General features: G+C 40.3%; 1 protein-coding gene across 3 annotated transcripts in view; it reads right to left on the bottom strand.

The window, feature by feature from the left end:
• Positions 1–17,254, bottom strand: part of HOMER1 (homer scaffold protein 1) — a 145,176-nt gene extending 127,922 nt beyond the window's left edge. Inside the window, exon 1 of one of the 3 annotated variants that reach the window (XM_040449916.1) lies at positions 17,159–17,254. Coding sequence is in view for 2 of the 3 variants with exons in the window: in XM_040449906.1 (XP_040305840.1) it covers positions 10,860–10,864 (5 nt within the window). In the remaining variant the exon portion in view is untranslated. Of the gene's footprint in view, positions 1–10,859; positions 11,687–17,158 lie in introns of those variants that run through there. The other 2 variants (XM_040449906.1, XM_040449925.1) reach the window with 2 other exon arrangements.
• Between the last annotated feature and the right edge of the window lie 272 nt (positions 17,255–17,526).

Here is a 17,526-nt window from a genome sequence, read left to right as displayed (position 1 = left end):
TGAAAATTAGACAACTAAAATTCTATATATTATCAGTTGAGTAAGGCAGCCTGCGAGATCTAGAATAGTTTGTTTTAAATCAACAGAAAGATGGGTTTAAGGATGGCTTGGGAGTATTCCCATTCAGCTGAATGTATACAGATCCCTGGCAGTACTGAGTAAACAAGAGTAGGTAGAATCCTCATTCTGTAAACATCTTGGGAGCTGGCAGGGTGATTACGCAAAGCACATGAATTTTAATGTTAAAATCCACGTGACAGAGATTCCTAACAACCCAGGAGAGAAAATGGCAGTTTTGCAAAAGGGAAGCATATAAAGATAAAGGGATAGGCTAAGCACACTCAAATATTTTGAGAGGTTCAAAGTAATTGTCCTATATGTTTAGTAATGTACAGACTTACCTTCTGTGAAGACTGACAGAAATTTTCTAACATGAGCACTTGGAGTTCTTTTATAGTCAAATCCACTTAAGATAATTTCTTAGAGACTTATTAAGAGCCTAATGGGGGAAACTGAAAATAACTAGGGCAGAAAACTGTAACTCACAAAAAAAGCCTTATTCAGAATAGCTCTCCTGAACTTCTTATAAATGCTTAAATGAAAACAGAAAGACAATAAAGTAAGATTGAGGCATGCTTAAATGTAAAAGTAAAAAGAACCAACAATTTACCTAGAAAAATGATCAGAAAAATAACTGGTACATCCAACTGTATACCTAATTGCTATTAGGAATCCGGATTTTCTGTATATGGAAAAAGGATTCTAATTTTCCCCAGATCCTTTCAACTTACATTGCACTTGCATGCTATACTATGAACTAGACGGTTAGCAAACCCAATATATAGCACTCACAAGACATATGTACCAGAGCTGTGGCTCTCAGCACATTTCTAGTAAGGCTCTCCTATTAAACACAGGGACATGGGGTGCCTGGGTAGCTCAGCTGGTTAAATGTCGGACTCTGATTTCAGCTCAAGTCATGATCTCATGGGTCGGGAAATGGAGCCCGCCGGTTGACTGACTTAAGATTCTTTCTCTGTCCCTCCCCTGAGCATGTGTGCATGCTCTCTTTCAAAACAAAAACAAAAATCTACACGAACAAATTTCCTCCCTTCTATGGGTTAAGGGGAGGGAGGAAGTCATGGACTCTTGTCTGCAGCCCTCTGGACTCTGACACACGGATCCAGATGTGCCAATACACATGACATGATCAACATGACTTAAAAAGAAAGTAATGAAAGCTGCTTTGGTATCTGTGGTCCCTTGGCAGTTGTTTGTGTTTAATTTCTGTCTAACTCCTATTTGGTAATTTTACACAAAGTTCTCAATTCTTACAACTGCTCTCTGCCTTGAGGAACTAGCGCCAAACCCTCAAAGATAACATGAAAATGTTTCATGTTTTATGGAAGAACATTAAAAGAAAATATCTATAAAGCAAACCTTTTGTTTTTTAAAGCTAATAGTAGCTATTAAGAGATTAAGGTGATTTTTTGAAAGCTAGCATAACTATAAAGGTAAATTTTATTATGAAGGGAAAAGATTGACTCAATTGGTAAATTTTTGTATTTTATAAATAATTTTATTTTCTCATACAAGAAAGAAAAGAGGAACTTTTTGCCTTCCTCCAGTGGCCTACCTTAAAAGAGACAAGACAGTTATATATAAGTGAAATTCAGTGCTTAACTAAGTCAAATGTTAGTTCTACCCATTTAAAATTCTTTTAGCTACACAAAAGCCATTTTCGGTTCACAATCCATTAGTGAAGGGGGAACCTCATGAGAAAGAATATTTGTTTTTGTTTTTTTCCTTTGCAAGGTCACTAGAAAGATGTCCCTGTAAAATTAATTCTAAACTGTACTTAACAGTGAAGTGAGATTTTTAAAAACTTTTTTTTTATTTTTTTAATGTTTATTTATTTTTGAGACAGAGAGAGAGCATGAGCAGGGAAGGGGCAGAGAGAGAGGGAGACACAGAATGTGAAGCAGGCTCCAAGCTCCGAGCTGTCAGCACAGAGCCCGACTCGGGGCTTGAACTCGCGAACCTCATGATCGTGACCCGAGCCGAAGTCAGACGCTTAACCGACTGAGCCACCCAGGCGCCCCTTTAAAAACTTTTTAAAACAAGATGGGAAAATAAATGAAATACAGTTAGTTGACCCTTGACAGTGTGGGTTAGGAGCGCCGATTCCCGGGGGCGCCTGGGTGGCTCAGTCGGTTGGGCGGCCGACTTCGGCTCAGGTCAAGATCTCACGGTCCGTGAGTTCGAGCCCCGCGTCGGGCTCTGGGCTGATGGCTCAGGGCCTGGAGCCTACTTCTGATTCTGTGTCTCCTTCTCTCTCTGCCCCTCCCCCCTTCATGCTCTGTCTCTGTCTCAAAAATAAATAAACGTTAAAAAAAAAAATTAAAAAAAAAAAAAAAAAAAGGAGCGCCGATTCCCTCAACGATGAAAAATTCACTTATAACTTCTGACTCCCCTAACACATTACTAATAACCTACTGTTGACTGGAAGCCTTACTGATAACATCAACAGTCAATTAACACACTTTGTATATTATATACTATTTCTTTCAGTGAAGAGAGGGAAAAGAAAACGTTATTAAGAAAATCATAAGGAAGGGGCAGCTGGGTGGTTCAGTCGGTTAAGCATCCAACTCTTGATTTCAGCTCAGATCATCCTCTCACAGTGCAGGAGTTTGAGCCCCACGTCGGGCTCCCACGCTGACAGTGTGAAGCCTGCCTGGGATTCTCATTCTGTCCCTCTCTCTCTGACCTCCCCACTCCCGGCTCGCACTCTCTCTCAAAATAAAAGAAATGAACCTAAAAAAAAAGAAAATCTTAAGAGAAAATACATGTATAATACTGCACTGTATTTATATAAAAAAATCTGTAAGTGGACTCACGCAGCTCAAACCCAAGTTGTTGAGAGATCTACTGATACAAGTGGATGAAAAAGACAGTATATATACCCATGTCTGTAACTTCAAATTCTCCTCTGAAAAATATTGCTTAATACAAGCAGCATTGATTGTAATCGATCTCATCTCTTTTACTCAGATATTAGGGAGCACAGAAATGACCAAAGGTGTACTATTTATGATGGATGGGAAAAGGAGAATCAGGCTACAATTAAGAGCAGAAGTTCACTGATAAATCTGCTTCTTTTAACAGAGAGTGATAGTGAAATGTCCTGATTTTATGGAATATGGAGGTATGCTATAAAAACTAAGATTTTAACTATATGCTTTTATTTACAGGTTGAAGACCACTGAATGATCAGCTTTTAAAAAGTTTACCTACTCCTGCAATGCCTGGTCAGTATGATTTGGAAATTTTATCTCAATTCTTTGTAGACAGGCTAAAATCTATATAAACACTGCTTATTACATGGAGATTCTTTTGAAATGAAGATACTTAATGAGTCCGAAATCTTACAATGCCCCAAAAGCACTCAATTTTTCAATACTTAACAGAGGAAAATCTCTAGGAAAATCTCACTTATTACAAGAACATAATGAATCTTATAAAACAGGGTCAATTTACTGTGTAAGCCACAGATCACAAGGCATTACAAAGACGCAACACAAACAAAAAATTGCACATTTCCTTAAACTAAAGATAATCTTTACTAATTGAGATATAAATCTATTTAAGACATCTTATATACAGGGGCACCTGGGTAGCTCAGTCGGTTGAACTTCTGACTCTTGATTTTTGGATCAGGTCATGACCTCGCAGTCATGGGACTGAGCCCTGTTGTCAGGCTCCAGCAGTGAGAGTGGAGCCTGCTTGGGATTCTGTCAATCTCTCTCTCAATCTGCCTCTTCCCCACCCACGTCCATTCTCTCTCTCTCTCTCTCAAAATAAACATTACAAATACACAAACACACACACGTTTCAAAAAAGTCTTAAGTCACTTAAAATTTCTATCAGGAAAAATTAAATATTTGTAACTCATTTCCCTTACTCTTTTGTCCAGTGAGTTGAATTGTAAATAACATAACAATCCAGTAAGTAAAAATAAGTATTTCAACTAAACACCAGAGGTCTGAACAAAATGAAAATCATATGGCAGCAAGGAGGTTAGACCTTTTGAGATTCAATCATCTTTTCACTGAGACATTTGATCACTTAAAACTAAACTAAGTTTACAAATTATTTATAAAGACAGTTTCTTTGTTCAATCCTTTAATTGCATGAATAATGTTTCAGGTAATTAGCCTAAACCAACTTTCAGAATCCTTTAATCCCAAAAAAGAAAAGTCACACTAGTCTGATGTACATTGTGACTTCATTTCAAAATTATTAAATTAATACACTTTGCTGAACCAAAGTTAAGAGCTCCCCTAAACACTTCCTTTATGTATATATATTTTGAAAAGGATTGTTTTTGTGTACACTTGTTTGCTCATGACAGATGTGTAAGTCTGTGGTCAAAGTTTAGTAATTCTGTTCTAGAGACAGGAAATCAAAAAAAAAAAAAGAAAAAGAAAAGAAAGTTACAAGTGAACTAAATAAAAATAAGATTAATAAGGATGTTTTTAAAAAGGATTAACGTCTACATAATATAACTAACCAAAATGACAACACATCTTGTTTTTGAGAATTACATAATCACATCTTAACATGCTACTCATAATCACTACTTTAATTTTTTTTAATGTTTATTTATTTTTGAGAAAGAGAGATAGCACACAAGGGGGAGAGGGGCAGAGAGAAAGAGGGAGGGAGACACAGAATCCAAAGCAGGCTCCAGGCTCTGAGCTGTCAGCACAGAGACAGACTCAGGGCTCAAACCCACCAACTGTGAGGTCATGACTTGAGTTGATGTTGGACGTTTAACCTACTGAGCCACCCAGACATCCCTCATAATCACTACTTTAGTTCTTATAAAAACCTCAGGTCAGAGCCAAGAACATCATATCCTACATCCATTCTGTTTCCCAAATAATCCCACCTCTAGTATTTGCTCCTCCCTAAAATTAATTTATGCAGATTAAACTTAAAGTAACCAACCCTCACTAGTTTATACATTCCCACTAATTGCTTTGTCTAAATACTCAAGTACCATAATCTTGATTCTCCTCTTCTCAATTTCTGCCGTGCTAAATACATAACCATTCAAAAAGGTTTTTTTTTTGTTTTTAAAACTGTAGAATAGGATCTAATTTTTTAAAAAGACATTATAAAATATCTTATTTGTAAATCTAAAAAATAATATTCATTTTGGCATGCTAACACACACTGTTATCCCACATAGAGATGTTGCTACTTCTCAGTCCAGAGTGGATGGCCTTCCCATCCCATTACCACCAAATCCGGAAAAGCAAAGTCCTCCTCCTCCAATTTTTTTTGGTTGCGGGGGCGAGGGGCGTTGGGGAGGGTGGGCACTCAGATGAGCACTGCCAATCGGACACTGAAGCAAACAGAAGCTGGGAAGTAGGGGGGAAACTGCAGGAGTAGTTTAGGGAGACGGGAGTAGGAATGGCCTTAAATTTTTTCCAGCACTTTCAAGAGGGTAAATGCACTGGGGCCAGGGGAGAGACCCTGAGAGTCCTTGTGATTATACCTGCCCCTTGGACAAGAGAAAAAGGAATGAAGTCACAAGGATAAAACGAAATCAGAACAAAAAAGAATCAGTTAAAAGTCTTGACTATAAGGAACAATAGGTTTAGATGGAGGGAAAAAGACATCTGAAAGAGCCAGGGTCATCTTGTCTATGTATATGTTACCTTGAAAAATACCTAACAAAAAAATGAGTTCTTTCAAATTTTAATGGGGGGGGGGGATTATGCCATTAATATATTAAAAAATAAACCTATTCTGATGATATTTCTCATCAGAAATCTGTAAGTATATAAGACGAAGGATGTTAACTTAAACTTACTATGGTAATCATTGCACAGTATACATGTGTATATGTGTTGAATCATTACATTGTGGGCCTTAAAGTAATACAATGCTATATGTCAATTATGTTTTAATAAACTGGAGGGGGAGGAAACATCTATTTGCTTATAAGGCAAATATCACTGACAATTCCAAATATTCTTTAATTACTTGCTTGGGGGAACATGTTCTCACTCTTCCATGCAATTTGTATGTTAGCTACAAAGTCCTTTTTAAACTTCTACACTCAAGATTTCAAGGCCCATCTGAATGAGCAGCTCAGCAAAGAACAAACACATCATGCCATTTCCTATATTTTTACCCCTGCATACGAAATGCCCTAATCCTGAAAAAGTCCCACTGAGACAACTGCATACAACTCATCATCATTCCTCCTCTCCCCTCACCCTGGAATTTTCTAGGCCCTGTTCAGCCATCCATTTCCCCTACTAGCTAGGGTTCATTGCTCCAGCTTAGTGTTTCCACAGGACCTAACAAACAAAACCAAAATTTCAATGGTTTTTAAAACTAATTTTTCATCCTACTTACCCCACCCTTCATGTAACTACTCTGCTTTAAATCCTTTAGTGCTTCCCATAGCCAAGAGCAGTGTTTTTCCAATTACCAGTTATCATCACTGGGTTGTTATATCAACTTACTGGATCTCAAATCTCATTCTTTCTTAAAACTAGAAAATACGACAGTGCATCACACAAAGGGCATTATTTTGTGACATTTTATCATTTATAATATGTGTGCACTAGGTGGTGAGGTAAAAATGTGTAACTTACTATAATGGGTCAATGCCCCAAAAAACCTTGAAATACACTGGCTTTTGTTTGGCCTACAAGGCCTTCTAACCTGGCCCCTGCATAAGACTCTGGGCCTATCTCTTACCACACTCCACAGAGCTGAGTTTGTGAAGCCAAACTTTTTTGCGGTTCCTGGTCTCAGTACTGTCAATCACACTGTTCCGTCTGCCTTGAATGCCTTCTCAATTGTCTATAAGGCACACCTGTTCTCTTTCACTATTTAATAGCTATTTACACCTCTACAATAGCTTTTTTATCCTTCCCTCAGCAGCTAATGCTACACGCACACATATTTTGTGTACCTGAGATGCCCTACATCAGGGCCCCTTAGACATTTCACTGTACTTTCTAATTTGACTGTCTTCCTAACTTCTAAACTATAAACTCACTGAGGGAAGGAGCACATTTTATTAGTTTCTGTATCACCAACACTGGGCTGCCGAACATGCCACATGTTAGGGATTCACAATTAGTAAGATGAACCAATATACAATTAAGGACGTGCATCTAACTTCTCAGATGTTAGTAATGATTGAGCGATTGCCTTTCCAACCAAGCCCATTCATGTTGCACTGCTGGATCAAAATTTCCACGTTTTTGCCTCAGCACCCAGAGAGCAGCACCCAGTAGCCTGAGGGAGAAAGAGGGGACAGCTTCCTCTCTAAGCCATGAAAGGACTCTTTGGGCTGCAATCAGCAGCACCCACTTTCATGCTTCCAGGAAGTTATCTGGGGAAAGGCAGAGAAGATGGTTTCCAGAAGTTCCCAGAAGCAGGTGAGACAAATCAGAATAGCACTATCGGACCTTATTAGCACGGAGAATCACATTTTTTTTTTTTAACGTTTATTTATTTTTGGGACAGAGAGAGACAGAGCATGAACGGGGGAGGGGCAGAAAGAGAGGGAGACACAGAATCAGAAACAAGCTCCAGGCTCTGAGCCATCAGCCCAGAGCCTGATGCGGGGCTCGAACTCACGGACCGCGAGATCGTGACCTGGCTGAAGTCGGACGCTTAACCGACTGCACCACCCAGGCGCCCCAAGAATCACATTTGTATAAATAACTTTAAATGGGGCGGCGGGGAGGTTCTCTATTCCCTTGTTGATGGCACTAAGTTGTCAATTTGAGCTAAGCAAAACAAAAGGTGGCATGAAATAACTTGCTGAAGTTCCTTAATTTCTATTGCTTCCTCTAATGGTTCTGAAATAGCTACTGACTCACTGCTCTCATTAGGAGATACTACTTGGAGGATGACTTGGGGGCTGGACCTAACAGGCGCTCCTCACTGGAGCTTTGAAGCTTTTTCCAGACTTTATCTTACACACATGAATGCTCTACTTTTTAAGGGTCTGATGCACCTATTTCACAAACCAATTCTTCAACTGCCTTCACTGTAATTAAAAACAGTTCGGGCAGCATCCAAGATATTTTGACAGACTCTGGCAACTGTCATTTTCAGCTGTTCTTTTTCCATTTCCACAGTGGTTCACAAACTACTATTATAGGAGCCAAGTTTGTTTTCTGCCTAATCACCCATTTTGTTTAAAACTAAAAATAATTCAGGGGCGCCTGGGTGGCTCAGTCAGTTGAGCATCCAACTTCGCCTCAGGTCAGGATCTCACGGTTTGTGGGTTCGAGCCCCGCATCGGGCTCTGTACTGACAGCTCAGAGCCTGGAGCCTGCTTCTGACTCTGTGTCTCCCTTTCTCTCTGTCCCTCCCCCACTCATGCTCTGTCTCTCTCTGTCTCAGAAATAAACATTAAAAAAAATTAAAAAAAAAAACTAAAAATAATTATTTCTGCTTAAACTTTGCCCCTAGACTTGCAATTATAGCCATAATTGAGGCAAAGAAAAATTCTTATTAAAAACTAACATTCAAAAATATGTTCATACGATGGTGAAACTCTTCACCACAGTATTAAATTTTATATACTTGTCAAAGTAAGGTAATTTAGGACTACCCCAGAGAAAACTTTAAAGGCTATTTAAAACACCATTTCCTTTTGGTTTAAATAGATACAGGAGACTATACCTATTCCACAAACACTTAACGGATATTGACACCTACCAAGTGTGGAAACTTCCACAAATGCCTCTTCTATGCTCTTCTCTTCTACCTGTCCATCCTCTCTTGACAACTCAGATGGAACAGATCACTATCCATGGGAAATAATCATAGCCCTACACAGATTTTCAGAAAACTAATGCCAGAAACACTCCTTTTCCTCTCCAGTCTACTTCTAAAACTTTACTGGGAAAAGGACAAATAAATCAGTTTATAAGCAAATGTAATTACACTGAATTATCAAAAATGTGTGTCATGTTGGGAGGGGGGGGGCTTATTTTAATAGTTTAAATACCAGCCCGTTTGGTAGGAAGTTCATCCCAAACTTCTCTTGGTAAAAAGGTAAGCATTCATGCAGCTTAAAGATTGTGGAAAACCCGATTTTCTTCCATGATGCTACCACTCTACAGTCTAGAGAACGCAGCCTTCCTTCAACATGAAAAATTGTCACTTGATTTTTTTTTTTTGTTCTGACATGTTTTAGACACAAGAGCTGCAGATTCTCAAGGAAGCCATATTTCAAAGGTTTTAAATAGCAGTATTTTTCTGCATTTTCTCTTATTAAAATTGGTGCATTTCATCCCAGTTTTAAATGCCATTATTTTCTAGCTGATATTTAAAACCTGCTTAGAGAGAATAATGTCTCCATCTGAAAGATCTACTTCAAGAAACCAGCTAGTAATTAAAATACACAGGAGAAAATGAAAATAATTCATTTTTACAGACTGGAAAAAAACGTTAAAACTTATCATCCAAGTCCTTCATTTTACAGATAATAAGAGTCCACAGAGGTTAAGTAATTTGCCTCAGATTACCAAGTTACGAATAGCAGTACTAAAATAGAATAAGGTATTTTAATTGCTTAGCTCTACCTCAAATCATCCAAGTTATATATATTCTCATCACTTGTCACTCAAGTTTTAAAAACAATTATCACTCTCATTAATTCCTGATGAAGAAAGAACTCCCTACAACACATGTTCTACATTTTCAAACTTGTTCAAGTTAATAAACTTCAAATTCTAACTCCCAACAACAACAAAAAGTAGTACTATCTAAGAACTTTCCTCTCAAAGTTTCAAAAAATAAAGTTTAGGTGTACATACCCCTCAACTGTCACAATAAATTTTGGTCTATTCTTTCAATTCCTGTCTCTTAACTACACTTGAGCTGGGTTTGTTCAACTACAGAGAGAAGGAAAATTCTCGAAGTTCCTCTTTGACAAAAAGCATGGACAATCTGTCAATGACATGACTTCATCATTACTCCATTAATATATTTCTGACTTACATTACAAAGAGTCATGTTATCAAGTTACTGTGTGAAGAGTTAATGAAAGGCTGGAAAACACACTGTTGGTTGACATTGGTACTGAAAGAAGGTGTGGATCTGACACTGTTAACATCAACTGAAAACCTGAGCTTTAGAGCAAAAAAACAGAAAAAGCGAACAAGTTCTTTCAACAAAAAGATTTTTCCTTTGAAGCTCTGATCTACTAAGTGCAACGGCACTGTGGAGACCACATGGGTAAGAATTTCAGATTTTCATTTTAATGCCCCAATAAATCAATTCTACATGTTAGCTTTGGATATTCAAGGGCAAAACAGAGGGCACAGTGGAGGCAATCATTTACACTGGATCATTTTCAAGGACTAAAGTCCAACCACTCATTACTTTACAATTGTTCCTTTGTGCAACTGATTGTTCTCAAAGTACTGACAGAACGCAGTACTTTTCTCTCAAAGACCCTGGCAACAAAACCTAAGACAGTATGATTTTAATTACAAACGGATGCAGCAGGCTGACCAGTAAAAGGGCAGAAGATGCTGTCTTCTTAAATATTACTAATCGAACTCTCTTCTGGTTACAAATTATCAAAAATTAAAAAAAAATTATGTATATATGTTCCCTCGTTATGGCCTCCGGGGTCACTCTATAAAAATATCTTATTAACAGGTTAACAAACCCGTATTTTTAATGTACGACCAGCTTAGCAAGGTGGCAAATTTGTTTGAAAACATAAAACACAATCACCACCATCGCTCAACAACACACATAAACAGATTCAAAGCTATGTTAGGCACAAAAGTCCTTACCCCATTTTGCCCAATGAGAACTTGCTCTGAAGTTTCTGCTCTTCTGCTACAGAATAACTTCCAAAGGAATTTCTCCGTCTGCTATTTCGCAGTTGCTTTTCCACCCCCCGAGATCCTTTTCTGGAGGTATTTCAGTGGTGCTTGACAATTCAATTAGTTCCCTTAGGTAAAAGGATTTCTCTCTCGTAAATACCAAAACGTTCAAGCAGAGGTGGCATTTGCTTATTAGAGTTAAAATGCTGCGCGGAGGAGACAGCGGTCAACTCTATTCCACAAAATGAGTCTACGTGTCTGTCGGAAACGCAGAATCCAGCTTCACCGAGTCCTATAAAAAATGAGTTCGGTGGTCATTTCGCTCATGTCCTCCTAGACACTCGGGGAGAGCCAGGTAACTCGGCCTTTTGGTGCTACTAAGGCTGCGGGTTCAAATTTCTCCACCACACCAGTTCCCTTGGGGGTGGAGCATGTAACCCAATGCGACGTGCACTTTACAGAGATCCCTACGAGAAAATAAAAATCCTAAAAGCAGTCATGCCACTGCTTCCCTGCGCTCACGTTAGAAAAAGCTAGATAGAAAAATCTCCTCGAAGTGCAAACCCAACAGCTCGCGATGTGCACGGCACTCCACATTGGAATCTGTCTTTTAAATGTTTCCCCTCCTAAGACTCGGAGCAGAGAGGAGGTGGGGAGGAGGAAGAGAAGACTGGGCAGGATCGATTCATTCTCCCGAGGAGAATAAACGGAGCCATTTCCAGGCTGGCAGCAGGCTGGGGGCGCAGCGCACGCCGGGGAGCAGGGGGAGGGGGCCCGATCCCACCTCCCTCAGCCCCTTCCCGCCTCGCGCCGCCGAGCACAATGGAGCCCTGCTGGCGCCCGGCCCTTCATTCGCGGCTGCCCGTCTTCCCTCCTCTCTTCGGAGCACCGCAGGTCTGAGGCTGCCGGCGGCGGCGAATGAATGAATCAGAGCGCCAAGCCCCACGCTGCCCCCGGCACCCGCTCCCAGCGCGAGGGCTGGCCGAGCAGCAGCGTTGGACTGAGCTGAAGGGTCGACGGGCGGGCGGCTAATCCCGCGTCGCGGGCAGGGGAGCGGGGCTCGAAGCCGCGGGAGAGCCGCTGCTCCAGCGCCCCCACCCGCGCTCCTCGCCTCTCGCGCTCCTCGCCTCTCACGCTCCGCGCCGCCGCCACACGCCGCCTCACAGTCCCCGGGCCCGCCACCGCCTCCTCACGCTTCCATCACCGCCCACCTCCGCCGGCCTCGAGCTCCCGCTCGGCAGAGCAGCGCCGGCCCGGGCGGCCTGAAGCCCGCCGCTGCCTCCGCCTCCACCGGCCGCTCGCGGAGCTGAAGGCGCTGCTTCCCGGGTCAGCGCCGCCCGCGTGAGCAGAGCGCGGCGGCGGAGCGGGCTGCGGAGGGCGGGGGAGGAGGCGGGGAGAACCGGGGGCGAGAGCGGTCCCTCCCCCCGTTCGTGGGAGGGAGCGGGAGGCGGCCACCGCCTCTGAGCCGCGGGAAGGCGTCGGGGGCCGGGGCGCTGACCCGTCCCTAGGGCCCGGCGGGGCCCTACGGGCGGCGGGAGAGGAAGCAGCAGCCGCGAAGGCGGCGGGAAGGCTGGTGGTCAGGGGCCGAGACGGCCCTCGTGGGGAGCTAGTCCGGCCTGCAGGTCCGTCAGTCCGTCCTTCCTTCCTTTCCCCCCCTCCCCTAGTGGCGGGCGGCGGGCGGACCGTGCGCTCTGCTCCTCCGCTGTCTCCTGGCCCCGCTCCCGGCCGCCACAGCCTCCTCCGCGCCCCACACCAGGTGCTCGCGCTGTGTCTCCATCCTCCCCGCAGGAGGACCTTTAAATAGCAACGTCAGCGCGCTCCTCTCCGCACACACGTCACCCGCCGCTCTCGTCACCCGGGTGCGGGGGATGATGTCACGCGGCCGGAAGTACTGCTAAATTAGGGAAGGAGCAGGGGGAGGAGGACTCGGTGAGCAGCTCTGTGCCCACCTGCTCTCGCTTCTCCTTAAAGGCCAAAGCACAGGAGACAGCCCGAGAGGAGCTCCGAGAAGGAAGCGGCGGGAGGAGATTTCCTTGCAACAAATGTGCCAAACACAAGTGAATCATTCGTAGCAATAGTGCCGAAGTGTCAAGCGGGTGATATCCTATCTCCCACTCCCACCTTTCGCAGCATCCCCAAGCTTCTCAAGTTTCAACTAGCACGGAAATGTGGGAGGAGAGCCTGATCACTGGTGGTAGATGTATTTCCAACAAGACTTGGGAAAAAGCATCTTAATTTTTGAGTTATTAAATGCCATTGTGAACATAGTAGACTTTAAAACTTTCCCCCCCCCCCACTTAGTGGTTACCCACATCACGAAAGAATAAAGAGCAGAACTATGAACAAGCGGTACAGTGTTATAAAAGATGGTAATTAAGGTTGGAGGAGGGAAGGCAGTCAAATGATCTAAATGTTTTCATTTGCAGAACAGCAACATTTTGGCACAGAGTAGTGAGACAATCTTTAAAAGCTCACTCGTAATTATTGTCATATCTGTAGCAAATGCCAGTATACCCTCCCATCTCCAGTTTATCAAGAATATGAATTCCAGTCTATGGACTTTAAAAATAAGAAAGACTACCAAATTCTTTTTAATATTAACAAAGGTTCATTCAGATTATTTTTGTATTCTTTAGTTTTGGCCATGGAGTATATAATTACAATATCACTTAAGTATGTTGTTTTTCATTTCCTATATGACAAGGGTGAGTAGCCATTTATAGATTTACTGATTATGTATGTTTGTGTCTACAATAAATCATATTATGAATGCTTTTCAAATTGTAAATTACTACAAAGTTTTTAAATGTCCTTACTTTTATTATTCGAGTATTGGGTAAACTCGAATAATGAAGTTTGATATGGTTTAATTTGATAATCATGACCCGGATATGGAATTACTGCATAATGCCAAAGGCCATTGCTATTTCAGAGCTGGTCTATAAATTCAGTGACCATGTTTTCCAAACTAAAATCCATACACATCATTTGACAACAGACAAAATATTTGAAATCTGAAGTGACCTGGAAAATCCAGAACATAAGATTACCAACCTACAGTGATTATTGGGAGAGCTATAAATGGATATCCATGCATTTGTTTTAAATAAAAGGAGATAAAACTCTACACAATTTCTATCATGTATGTTTTAAACATGTTTTAATGTTAAACTACTCACATGATTCCTAGTTAAGGAAATTGGTTTTCCAGGGTTTTGCTTTTACATTTTGTTGATCAAGTTAGAAGCTTGATATTAAAGAACACCAGCCAAAAAAGTTAGGACCAATTTGCAACGAAATCAGGCTTTCTGTTTATCTTCACATTATAAAATCATGATCTTATAATTTGAAATATTGAAAGTAGTTTTGTTAAGGTTATAACAAAGGTTAATCAAGAACAACCCCCTCCTTGCCAATTTGTCTACTGTATATTATCACATTAATGGAAACTGGTACTGACTTATATTTCAGATAAATGGTAGCTTCTTATGTGTAAAATGTTAAAACAATAAAACTGTCATTCTTCAAATAATGTCGTCCCTTGGCACTTGCAAATTAAAATACAAATTAAGTTATTATTCTATAAAATCTCTCCACAAACTATTTACTATCTGTACTAAATCACTTTTCTCTCTTTCCTGCTCTTTCCATTAGTCCATGTAGATTAGAGCTCTCACTTTACCATTTTCAAACACTTCATTCTACCCTTTTAGCAGAACTTCCTCCGGTTTCCTATCTTATTCCCCCTCATCTTTACCCAACTGTCAAAACAGCATGTCAGCTGCTTTCCTGCTTTTAGAGTGCTGACCCTTCACTAGAGATTCTACTTTTCAAAGCTACCGTTGGTCTCTTTCTTCTTTTGTCGACTTGAAATTCAGAGCAACTTTTTTTTCTATATAAATCTGTGCATCGTGATGTAATTACTCAGATTCTATGTGATTATTTAATGTTGGCCTCTGTCTTCAACCTAAAAAAAATCTACCAATGGTTGGTCAATTTTTATTTCTAGCTGGTATGGGGTTAGTATATTGAGGAATACATATGTCTGTGTATTTAAAGGAATAAGTACAACATTTTATGTATCAGACAAAGTATCTGATCAGAAAAAAATAAAAGTACTTGGGAATGCAAGCTGGTGCAGCCACTCTGGAAAACAGTATGGAGGTTCCTCAAAAAACTAAAAATAGAACTACCCTACAACCTAGCAATTGCACTACTAGGCATTTATCCAAGGGATACAGGTGTGCTGTTTCGAAGGGACACATGCACCCGCATGTTTATAGCAGTACTATCAACAATAGCCAAAGTATGGAAAGAGCCCAAATGTCCATCGATGGATGAATGGATAAGGAAGATGTGGTATATATATATATATATACAATGGAGTAGTACTCGGCAATCAAAAAGAATGAAATCTTGCCATTTGCAACTAACGTGGATGGAAATGGAGGGTATTATGCTAAGTGAAATTAGTCAGAGAAAGACAAATATCATATGACTTCACCCATATGAGGACTTGAAGAGACAAAACAGATGAACATAAGGGAAGGGAAACAAAAATAATATAAAAACAGGGAGGGGGACAAAGTATAAGAGACTTATAAATATGGAGAACAGATAGTTACTGGAGGGGATGTGGGTAAGGGGCATTAAGGAATCTACTCCTGAAATCATTGTTGCACTATATGCTCACTAATTTAGATGTAAATTTTAAAAATAAAATTTAAAAAAATAATTAAAAATAGGTAAATAAAAGTACTTTTCTGCTCCCTTGAAACAATTTCAACACAATTTTGAGAAGAGTCAGAGAACCATTCTATGGCTTTCCATGTAAAATAAATCATCTGGCATGCCTCAGTCAGTTAAGCATCTGAGTTCAGCTCAGGTCATGATATGGCAGCTCGTGGGTTCAAGGCCTGAGTTGGGTACTGAGCTGACAGCCTGGAGCATGCTTCAAATTCTGTGTCTACCTCTCTCTCTCTGCCCCTCCCCCATTTGTTCTCTCTTTCTCTCTCTCTCTCTCTCTCTCTCTCCCTCTCTCTCTCTCTTTCAAAAATGTATAAACATTAAAAAAAACTTTTAAATAAATATCATCTAAAACCAAGCTGATGTAACCCAAATGCTAACAGTGAATTTCCAACCCGGATTGCTTTGTATGTTTTTTAAAGTAGTGAGCTTCCTAGAAAGTAATATATTTTCTTTTCCCGGAAGAGGTAAAAAGTACTTTAGTAGAGTTTCAAATTTCTAACAGTTCCTGTTTCCCACTACACTCTGAAATTTTGTGGAGAGGTTTATGAATACCCTCTGATTTTAGAACCTGTAGGCGAAGGCATCTGTTTTAGTTACAGAATTTACTTCCATGCCCTTAATAGGAGATGGCAATATTCAATGGGGTGTTCATAGATTGGGTGTGAGATATGTCTTTTTCAATGAAAAGACACCTAGGTGATAGACTTTGTAAGAAAGATGGTTAAAGCCAGATTTTATTTTTAATTGCTTAACATTAGGTAATAGCAACTCCCTTTTAAGTTCTCTCTTTTTAATTACCAAAATACCAGTATTACTTTGAATAAAATCATAGTAGAAATAATAAATGAAAAGATAGTTCAGCAAACAAAAGAAGTCTCAAGATTCATGGTTTATGCCACATAGTTATGAAGAAACCAAATAACTAGCAAAGACTAGAAGTAATAATAAGTAATAATAAAAAAGAATGACAGAGTTGTAGGGAAACAGAACTTACCCAGTTCATCGTCCAAAGTCATCCCACCTCCTCCACAATATAACAGACATTGGGTGGCAGTAAAATGTGTTTGGCCTATTCAAAACCCTATTTTATTATTAATTATGTTCTGAACCAAACTAGGGTAGTTAATGGTTCAAGGATATAATGGTTTGGCATCTCCAGGATATAATGGTGGGTTAAGGAAAATTTTTATTCTTAGGAGTTTGTGCATTTTTTTTTATCAGAGGGCTTGGGAGTGGTGGAGGGAGGGAAGTTAGAGAATTAGTTTCAGGGAAGATATGATTTAGAACACATGGGAGATAATCTCATAAAACTATCTTTTGCTCTGATTTTTTACTGTAAATTCATTAATTTTTTTTTCTAAAAATGGTTAAAGAGATGTAAATATAATCCCAGACTTATTAAAGAACACACCAGAAAGTTTTTGTTTGGTGCTATGAGAAAATTATTGCACAACTATATGTGTGAATTTTTAAAATATTTAGAATAGATGGGGATATGGTGCCTTTGAGAAAATTACCTGGCTTAATTTCAGGTTGATTGTTCTAAACAGCAGTTACCGAGAACAGGCTGGAAAAAATATGCAGATCTGCAGAGAGCTACAGTAAAGAATGTTGAGTAAAAGCTTGTGCTATACCTGTGCGTTTACTTGGAATGGAATGCTGTGGAAGCTGATTGCCATGGTAACCAATAATCTTTTTCCTGAATGGGAGAACAGGACAACCATGAGGAAAATGCTTTAAATGAGCTACCTTATTCTGTGATGCTTCTGGTGCTAGCTAAGAGAAAAACAACACCCAAAGTATTTAGGATAGCCATGCTTATAAAAGGAAGTCGCTTTCTTTCCAAAGAGACAAGACTGAGGCAAAAATTGGGGACTTTCAAAGG

Source organism: Herpailurus yagouaroundi, unplaced genomic scaffold (genome assembly GCF_014898765.1).
Source record: "Herpailurus yagouaroundi ecotype Mexico unplaced genomic scaffold, PumYag 29, whole genome shotgun sequence".
Classification (NCBI taxonomy): domain Eukaryota; kingdom Metazoa; phylum Chordata; class Mammalia; order Carnivora; family Felidae; genus Herpailurus; species Herpailurus yagouaroundi.
This window is presented reverse-complemented; position numbering and strand designations above follow the sequence as displayed.